Here is a 9,534-nt window from a genome sequence, read left to right as displayed (position 1 = left end):
GCTAGTTCGAACGCGGCGTGCCCGCCCCCGCAGCGCGGCCGGGGACCTCCTTGCAGCGGGGAGCGGGCGCGGCGGCGGCTCAGGTGAGGGGGAGCGGCGGCCGCCGCCGCCGGGGGGAAGGTGCGGGGGCTTCGGCCCGGCGGAGGGGCTGGGGAGCCGCTTTTCCGCGGCCGTTGGCGTGCGCGGCCGCGTAACGGCTGCGGGGGGAGGTTGTTCTCTCACGCTGGGTCGCGGGCCGAGCCCCCCGCTCGCCGCCCGGGCCGGCTGGCTGATCGGGCGGCGGGCGCGGCGGCGGGCTTTTCTCCGCTCCTGCCGCGCTCAGCTCTCGCTCCGCCGGGCGGGCGGCGGAGGGGGTGCCGCTGCCCAGCGGGGCGGTGTGCCGGGGCACGCCGCGGGCCCCCGTCCCTTCCTGGTCGGGGCAGCATCGCCCTGGGGAGGCAGGGGGGGGAGGCGGGCAGGGCGCCAGCTCCTCCAGCGGGTGCTCGGGGCGGTTTCGGGGTGATGCGAGCTGTGACAGCGGGGCAGGAGCCGAGCCGAGATGGAAGCGTGCTCCTGAGCCGGCTCGGGCGGCCAGCGGGCGAGGGGCGAGCGCTCGCCGCCCTTCCGCGCGCCCTGAGCGGCTGCCCGAGCTCGGAAACCGCCGCTGGGGCTGCGGGCGGCTGCGGGCTCGCCCGTGGCCTCGTAGCGCTTCCGAACCTGGCGCTGGAGTTCGGCTGCGCTCAGCGACGGAGGTGAAGAGCGGCACGGGGGCTAACGCCTCCCAGGACCTGGTGCCCCTTCACGCAGTTCGGGTTTGCAGCTCCTAAGGCTGCGCTGTGCGCTTCCCAAATGACGTGGGGCTGGTGTGCCCTCACGCTGCGAACAGCAAGCCTCGTGACTTGGGACGGTAGGGTTCCTGCTAACGAGCAACTCTGTAAAACTAATGACTAGGGTGTGTTTTTTCAGCTGCTTGGAGGAGCTTTCTTCACAAAAGCATCTTCCTCCTTTGAGCTGATGCCTAATCATACTTTGAGATGTAGTTTTTCTAGTTGGAACCCTGAATAAAAACCTGTGTTTTTGTTGAGGAGAACGGTAAGTGTTCACATTACATCCTAATTATGTAAGACACGACTAGCTTCCAAAGACCTGGCATAATTTCAATGACTTGGCTGTGTTCAGGACAGCAACTGTTCACTCTCATGTTTTTTGGTTTTTTTTCCTGTTCATTTCAGGGATAACTGTAGCAATGGACGATTACACAAAAATAGAGAAGATTGGGGAAGGTAAGTATGCAGAACCATGAGCCTTGTAACGCTCCACAGTTTGAGTTATCAGGTCTCATAGAAGCTCTGTGCACTCTGTCTATTAGAGGATCTACTGAGATTCAACCAACTGGCAAAATAAGCCTGTGGTTAACTGTGGTAATTATCTCTATATGTAAAAGCTTTCAGACTGCCCTTCTTTCAAAGATGACATGGCCTATTTGAGACAACTGATCAGTGTTGAGAAGCATCTGCCTTCATATCGATGGCTAATGGTGTTATTTTCCTCCAAGAGGAAAAAAAAATACGTTCTGAGGCCTGAAACCAGCCTTTCAGTTTAGGAAGTTCCTCCATTCCTTTGTATATGAACTTGTGTATCAGTTGCTCCTAAAGTTGTACTGCGTGGTATACTTATTTTCCTCGGAGCTCCTGGTAAGGAGTAGTGGTTTGTGGATTGTTCTGCTTGGATTATCTCTCGTCACTATGCTTGTCAAAGGAAAGAGCAGATTGTAAACCTCTGGAGAAGTGAATTTTAACAATTTACTATAAGGCACTAAGAAGACTTCTTCAATGTGGATGTTAGTCACAACCCCCCTTTCACTGGAAATCCAGCCTATGTTAGATATAGCAGTCAGTGTGTTTTTTTAATGCTTTGGCCTTATGTGGACTTGAGACTTTGCAGTATGTTACTCTGAGAAGGCGCTCTCTAAGGTAATGGCAAGATGTGTGGGCTTGGATCTTACAACAAAGCTTCGTAACTGAAGTCTTGTGCATGAATTTTTCTTCCTGAAAGAAACTAGTTTGAGCTTAATCTGAGGGCTTAATGCTCCAAGAAGGGTGAAAACAGAATACTTAAGCTGTCTTGGTTTGTTGAGGGGTTCTACTTCTGTGAACACTGATGATTAAAATAGATTATTGATTTGAGATTTACTATTGGTTCCAATTTTAGCTTCTGTTGAGACCCACAGCACTACCCTCTCTCCTGCACTGAGGATTGTGCTAGAGGTATTTCTGTAGATCTGACCAACGGATGGGTAGATCTCTGATTGTGGAGGGAGCACTGCTTTTTTCGCAGCTAAACCTTTAACCTTTTAATATGATGTATCAATAGCAAAATCATAACCCCTCAGGGATGAAGAGGTATAGTGATCTTGCCTGAAAGTTAATCAGCCTGAAACTGAAATAGCATCTGACTTTACAACTACATCTTCCAAATATTCAAGTTTCACCCTTAGGCTACTAAGTACCCTGTCCTAACAAATGATACTGTTTATGGGTGGCATGCTGTAAACAAACAAAGCTATTGCATGGTTAAACTGCCAAAACTAAGTAGGAGTTCTTAATCAAGCCAAATACTCAATTAAACCAAAAAATACTTGATTGCAAGGACTCTTGCCTATGTTAGCAATTCTTATTTGCAATGACTTATCTGTACCTGAAGCTGGTATTTCCTATGTGCGTTTCACTGTCTTTTTGTTCAGGTACCTATGGTGTTGTGTATAAAGGTCGGCACAAAACCACAGGCCAAGTGGTTGCAATGAAGAAAATACGTCTAGAAAGTGAGGACGAAGGTGTTCCAAGTACTGCTATCAGAGAAATTTCTTTATTAAAAGAGCTGCATCATCCCAATATAGTCTGGTATGCATATACTGGTATTTAGCTAAACTCTTTGGAGGGCACTAGGTCCCTTCAGATAAGAAATTATTTTTTCACTATTCTAGTGAGGTGAGCACTACTCTGCTTAATACAGTGTCTGCCTTGCAGCAAACAGCTATAGTCCCAAATCATGTGTTTATGCCAGTTTTTAATTAAGATTTCCTCATGCTGCCTCTTCCCATTCTGGGAATCTAATAAATTTTTGTTGATTCTGTAACTTATGTGGATTATCTTCAGAGTGGTTATTGTTAGAATGGAGACAGTGTACCTCATGAAAACTGGTTGAAGCTGTTACTTTAGTCTGTCTCAGAACTTTATTTGCCACCTTGGTATAGACCGTTTAACCTTAGCATTCTTGTATGAACGTCTGTCATCAATCACTTCCTTGCTGTTTTGTAGCAGAGATTTGTGTTGATAGCTGGCACATCCGAGCTATGAGTGAAACTTTTATCAGTGACTACTTGACATGTAGAATTGATCACAGCTATTGTCTTCCCCACAAAATGTTTACTTGCTCTTTGATGCAGCAAAATAGTTGCTCTCTAATGTGCCTTAAAACTGGCCAAGTGCCAGCCATCTAGTGTCTCAGTGTATGTATGCTTGGGTTTAGGGACCTTTATAATCTATTAAGGATGAAGGAGATACTTAAAAACCTGTGCAAATCCCGCTGTGTCTACTAGGTTCCTATTATAATATTCCCTTAAACCCTCCTAGTAATTCAGGCTGTGCTGTAACAAGCCAGCCTCAAAAGGAAGCTAGGCACCAACATCAGCAGTCTTTTTTTTTTTAAAGGCAATGATATTTTTTCCTCAGGCTTCCTGTGTCTGATACTAGGCAGGAGGGAACATAAGTTTAAGAGGAAGCATATAGGGTGTTTCTCTCAGTCTGACACTATTTCAGTTATACTGGATTTTTCCGATGACTCACTGATTTTTCAGTGTCACCCACTAGGTCTGTTAATCTTTGAGGACCGAAAGCTTCTTAAGGCTTTCATAACAGGAACCTGGAAATTCAGCCTGTATCCCTGTTGAGAGGGGAAATGTAACCGTGAGTCCATGCATTTTGCAATGGAGTTGATTGTATACTCAATTTTTAGTCTTCAGGATGTTCTTATGCAGGATTCAAGACTGTACCTCGTCTTTGAATTCCTTTCCATGGATCTCAAGAAATACTTGGATACCATTCCATCTGGCCAATATTTGGAAAGTTCACGTGTTAAGGTAATGAGGACAGTTTTTAATATAAAAGAGAAATTAATCTAAAAAGATGACCTACAAAGCTATAAGCAGCTCTTATTTTCAGTATAATTAACTCCTTAAGGAGAAATGAAAGGTTAAAGAAGCAGCTGTGGATAATAAGATGAATGTGAGTTTTGCTCTCCTGTGCCACTTCAAATTCTTTTAATTACTGAAATTAAACTGTCTTAAACTAAGCTTAAGTAAAGAATTCATTTGTGTGGCTTTATGATTGATATTAACTCAATATCTGCAACGCTTTGGATCTCCGTTTCCTACTACTATGGGGAGAGCTCATGTAAGGAAACGGCTTTATGTTGCAGAACATTAACTTGTATTAAATGTTACTCCTTTTTCTTTTTCCCCTCCCCCTTCATCCTTTCTACAGAGTTACTTGTATCAAATCTTGCAAGGTATTGTCTTCTGCCATTCAAGAAGAGTTCTGCACAGAGACTTAAAACCTCAGAATCTCTTAATAGATGACAAGGGAGTGATTAAACTGGCGGACTTTGGATTGGCTCGAGCCTTTGGAATTCCAGTGCGGGTATACACTCATGAGGTGAGTGAGTTGGAACATCCTCCTGGTGATTTGGACAATGCTTACTAGCTTCCTGGTAATAACTGAATAGAAAACAGCTAAAAAAGAATCATGGAGCTTTTGAAGTCATTAATAGTATCAAAAAGTTAAATTTCAGTTTTGATTTATTCAATGGCTTTCCATCTCCCTGACTTTCTCCCTGGCTTTCCATCTCCAAAGCATCTTATGAATCCCACTATTATCTTAGAATCATAGAATCGTTAAGGTTGGAAAAATGGGCCAGAACTTGTTGCTCACTGTCTCGTAAGGGCATTTTTGCTTCACAAAGTACTTGCATTTGAGGGTTTTAGTGGCTAGGTGCTAAAGGTTTCCTGCTCTTTGGGAAGTAGTGTAGGCAACTGCTTTGCTTGCAGTAAAAACTACTGCAATAGAGTTTGTTGTGCTTATCTGTAAATGAAGTTTGAAACAAGTATTTTCACTAAAACTTCTAGCACCGGCTATTATTTTAACAAAAAAACTGAATGCTGCTTAATAATGAATGAGCCATTGTGCTTGCAGTCAATTAGAGGACTTGATTCTATAAACTTATACAAAAATTTCCTCGTTCAATAGGTAGTGACACTGTGGTACAGGTCTCCAGAGGTGTTGCTAGGATCTGCTCGTTACTCTACTCCTGTAGATATATGGAGCATAGGCACCATATTTGCTGAGCTGGCGACTAAAAAGCCACTTTTCCACGGGGACTCGGAGATTGACCAGCTCTTCAGAATCTTCAGGTATGTCAGGCTGAACCTTTCCTTGCTACTTGCACAGCATTGCACAACAGTGCTGTGCACTTACTGAAATCGTAGTAATGCATACAGATTTTGGACTAAACTGCTCAGTACTTCGCTTGTGCTTGCATAGAGCTTTAGGTACCCCCAACAACGAGGTATGGCCTGAAGTGGAATCCCTGCAAGACTATAAAAACACCTTCCCAAAATGGAAACCTGGCAGCCTGGGATCACATGTCAAAAACTTAGATGAAGATGGACTTGATCTGCTGTCTGTAAGTAGTCTTAAACTGCTGATTAAGAAAGTGAACAGGCCATTTCAAATACTTTAGAATACATAAAGCTATACATCGGTCTTGGCTAGAATGAAGATATGGAGATCTTCAAACTATCAGCAGTGGTATGGGCTGTTGTTCTTGTAGAACTGATGCTTAGTGTGACATTCCCTCACTTATTTAATAAATAATAGATGACAAGACTACTTTTCTCATTGAGCAATTATGCCTCAGCTTTTTTATACTAATAAGCCAGGTACAACTTGGAAGTGAGGATGAGCTTTGATGAACAGGTTTTAAGTGAAGGCTCCTGCCCACAACCTGTAGCTGTCACCTTCCTGGTGCCAGCACTAATTATGATGTGGCTGTATGACTGCTCATCCAGTTGGAAATGTTTCTCTCTTAGGGTAGCATGTGGATGAATCTTGGTGGGCTCATCTTGATTAAGCTTTCATGGTGGTCTTAACTGATTAAACAATGATGAAAACAGCTGAATTTATTGACTAGCTGTGAAACCATGGGCTTAGTTTAAGCCAGTCTGCAGTGTCTGTCTTGATTGCCTTTAAATTTTGAGTTAAAGTTTTTTGGCTGTGGTAAATTAACTTCTAATTAACATATTTTGTGTCTAGTGTGAGTTTACTTTAGTTCTGTAGCCGTGCAGTTGAACTACCACACTAAGCTTTTATTTGACAAGCTCTTCATCAGGCTTCTCTATTTAGTGCTCTTCCAGCTGATGTGCTGCCACTGTGGACTAATTTAGATCACAACTTAGGTGTGATCTTAAATGCACCTAAGTATAAGCATGTACCTTGGTGACTTATCCTAAAGCTGCATTTATGTGGTGCAGCCTTGCATGTGGGGGTGTGGGGTGGGTGCTCTATGTGTCTTAAGATAAGCTGAAATGTCAGAACCGTCTTGGTACAAGGGAAACCTTGTACAGCAATTACCTGTGTAGCTGGCTCATGTTTTTAAGCAGTCACAAACAAAGTAGTGTATTACCTATTTTGCTACAGCCATACCAATATACTCTGAAGCGGTGTTATCCAAGAAGCTCAAATGACCACAATTTCTCACAGTGTTTCTTTGTGAGAACAGAGCCACAGTTCAGACTGACAACCTGAACGAGGTTGTTAAACATATAGTTGTTTTGGATAGCTCTCTGAACCTTGTAGCAGTATCATTTCACAGAGATAACTGACTTAAGCTGGGAATAATTCCTCTGTGTCCACTGACAGAATCATTATTAAATCAGTTTGAAGTAGAATTGGTACTGATTGTATTTACAAACTAAAATCAATTGAACAGGCAAGTGCGTGTTGTTGATACAGTCGTGTAACTGGCCTGGTAAGTACTCATCTGAGCTTAGTTATAGCTTCATTGTATAAAACCAATGTTTTGGGCTGCTGATAATAAAGGCAATTCCTCAAATGGTGTTAACAAAATACTAATCTCAAAACATATTAAATTCTGTAAAATCTTGTATAATTTTGCCTTAAATTAATAAATGTTGAAATTTCAGCTTCCTGTTAATGCCTAGTGACAGTGGTATGGCTGAATTCTTAGGCATCTGGAATCCATTTAAGTTTTCTATGGCACTTTTAAGCCTGAAGCAGTAATATAACTTTAAAAGCAACAAAACTGAACATTTCATTCTAGAGCACAAGCTCAGATGTGTCAATGAAAATGTTAATTTCTCCTTCTGTGGACTATTGCAGATGGAAGTGGTATGTAAAATAGTTCTGAAAAGGGATCACACATTTTTTAAAGACAAATTTCTTGAGTGAGGTTATAAACTTAAGACCTTCATAAGCTAAATGACTTCTGTGGCCAGCACTTCAAAGCACTTAATGGCTGTCATCAAAAGCTGTGGTCTATCAGACACTAAATTTCAGGAAAAGCTATGTTCCAGACTGCTCAGAGAAGAAATGGTCACTTAATCTATCAGCTGAAGTGCTGTAGTCTCAATGTCACAGTATCCCTTTTTCAGCTAAATTTGCCCTTTTTTGTCTGAGTCAATTTTAAGAGAACCTTTGATATCAGCATTAGCTATAGGATATTGTTGTTCTGGGGTATAGCTAATGGGAACCTGTAAATTGGACATACAAGGTTAAATTTAGAGATAGCATTGCATTTGGCAGGAGTTCAGAGAATATAAATGCAAATTCAGTGGTTTAAATCAACTTGGAAGACTCCCTGTAGGATGAAGTCTAAAGATAGTTAAATGTCAAGATTGAATACTGGGTGGAGTAATACTGGTTAAGCTTTTTTTCTGTAAGATAAATTTGTTGTGGGGATGGGGGTGAAGCAGCTGGCAGAATCCTGATTACTTGAATTTGAAATGTACTTTCCTTTAGTAAGGAGAAATAAAAGCAAAAAGACTTTGCAGGGACTTTGCTAGTTTTAGGTCTAATAGAAAACTGCTGAATACTTCATTTCTTGCCTCTTCTTGGCCGCTGCATGTATGATATAAACTGTAGATGCATTTTTCTTTTTCTTTAAACTGCTAGCAAAACAAATCTTTTGCCTGTTCTAGAAAATTCTGGGGGCTATTTTAGTGGCTATGGCATCTGGTCTGTTTGCTCTCATCAACTTTATTATTGATGTCTTCAGTTGAAGTAACTTATTGCAAAGATACTCAAGTTTTCAAACTCTGAATTTCTTCAGTTCTACCTGCTTGTATACTACTTTCCTGTTTGTATTCTGTAACTGAGTGATCACTCCTACATTTTAACTGTAAACTGCTGCACCAAGCTGAGTAGAAGCAATTTGAAATCAGTTTCTTCAACATCAGCTTGACAAAACAAGCATAGGACCGCTTGTCCTTGTAAGCATTTTGGGCTTTAACAGCCTAAAGCTTATTAATTTCCCTTAGTCGAGAAGCTGAGACTAATGATCGTTGCTACTTGATGCCTGGTTCTGGTTAGTTTAGTGCATATGGTACCCCAATACACACGTGGGCTTGGTTATTGAATGGGAGAATAAATGTTTCTTCACTTTCTGAGATGTTATGCATTACTACTGACCTACTACTGACTTGTAGGTGGAAATGACCTCTCCCTCTGAGAAGTCATGGAACACAGGGGGCAAACTTATCTTTATGGTCACTTGATTATTACTGTGGTTAAATATCTACCTATTTAATATGATTTTAGTTCCTATTTTGAGGGAGTTAATGTGTTTCCTTTTTCTTCCAGAAAATGTTAATTTATGATCCTGCAAAAAGAATTTCTGGCAAAATGGCCTTGAACCATCCATATTTCGATGACTTGGACAAATCCACTCTTCCTGCTAATCTGATTAAGAAATAACAGATCTTTGGACTAAAACAACCAGAATGAAATAACTGTGATTACTTTTACTATTAAGTCTGTCTGTAACTTGTATGTCTGTCTCTCTACTCTAAAACTGTGGCTGTGTTTAGTTTGTTTTTGTTTAAGTGTTCCCTAAATGTAAATATTAACCTATTAGTGCTGAGTTCAAATACAATGCAAATATTGCTGCCATTAATGCAGTGAACTTTCTATAAATAAAGCTTTAAATCCAGTGAAGGACTGAACTTATTTCCAGACCATGGGCTCTACAAAAGGACTGGTTTCTTTGGAGTGTGCTGGTAAGGTACTGCTTGTCTAAAAAAAGCAGACAACCTAAACTGCTAAATTGCTGTTCTTGATATGATGGGAAGATACGATAGGAAATTCCTCTGAAGTTTGAGTTGTTCCAGTATAATGTCAGTTTAAAATTTTGCTTGAGCATGGCAATCAGTGTGCCAAAAGACATGTAAATGAGCTTTTGAACAGAAGAATTGCAGATTACTAC

General features: G+C 41.9%; 1 protein-coding gene across 3 annotated transcripts; it reads left to right on the top strand.

Moving 5' to 3' along the window:
• CDK1 (cyclin dependent kinase 1) lies at nt 1–9,261 on the top strand. Of its 3 annotated transcripts, none has more exons than XM_087765205.1 (8): nt 1–83; nt 1,212–1,262; nt 2,723–2,879; nt 3,994–4,117; nt 4,521–4,691; nt 5,283–5,446; nt 5,577–5,718; nt 8,913–9,261. In XM_087765205.1, the coding sequence occupies exons 2-8, from the start codon at nt 1,226–1,228 to the stop codon at nt 9,024–9,026; spliced, it is 909 nt and encodes a 302-aa protein (XP_087621331.1). In that variant the 5' UTR covers nt 1–83; nt 1,212–1,225; the 3' UTR covers nt 9,027–9,261. The 3 variants fall into 3 exon arrangements, with proteins under 3 accessions (XP_087621331.1, XP_087621332.1, XP_087621333.1); XM_087765206.1 differs by lacking the exon at nt 1–83 and adding an exon at nt 100–120; XM_087765207.1 differs by lacking the exon at nt 1–83 and adding an exon at nt 951–1,071.
• Nucleotides 9,262–9,534: the final 273 nt, after the last annotated feature.

This window comes from Nipponia nippon, unplaced genomic scaffold (genome assembly GCF_047370975.1).
Source record: "Nipponia nippon isolate SJK-2023a ecotype South Korea unplaced genomic scaffold, ASM4737097v1 scaffold_3, whole genome shotgun sequence".
Lineage (NCBI taxonomy): Eukaryota > Metazoa > Chordata > Aves > Pelecaniformes > Threskiornithidae > Nipponia > Nipponia nippon.
The sequence above is the reverse complement of the archived record's forward strand: the minus strand, read 5'-3'. Positions and strand labels throughout refer to the sequence as shown.

Excerpts from the sequence above, each read along its gene's own strand:
- CDK1 (XM_087765205.1), top strand. The coding sequence starts at position 1,226 with ATGGACGATTACACAAAAATAGAGAAGATTGGGGAAG. Across the intron at positions 1,263-2,722 it reads AATAGAGAAGATTGGGGAAG|GTACCTATGGTGTTGTGTAT; the intron begins GTAAGTATGCAG and ends CTTTTTGTTCAG. Across the intron at positions 4,692-5,282 it reads TGCGGGTATACACTCATGAG|GTAGTGACACTGTGGTACAG; the intron begins GTGAGTGAGTTG and ends CTCGTTCAATAG.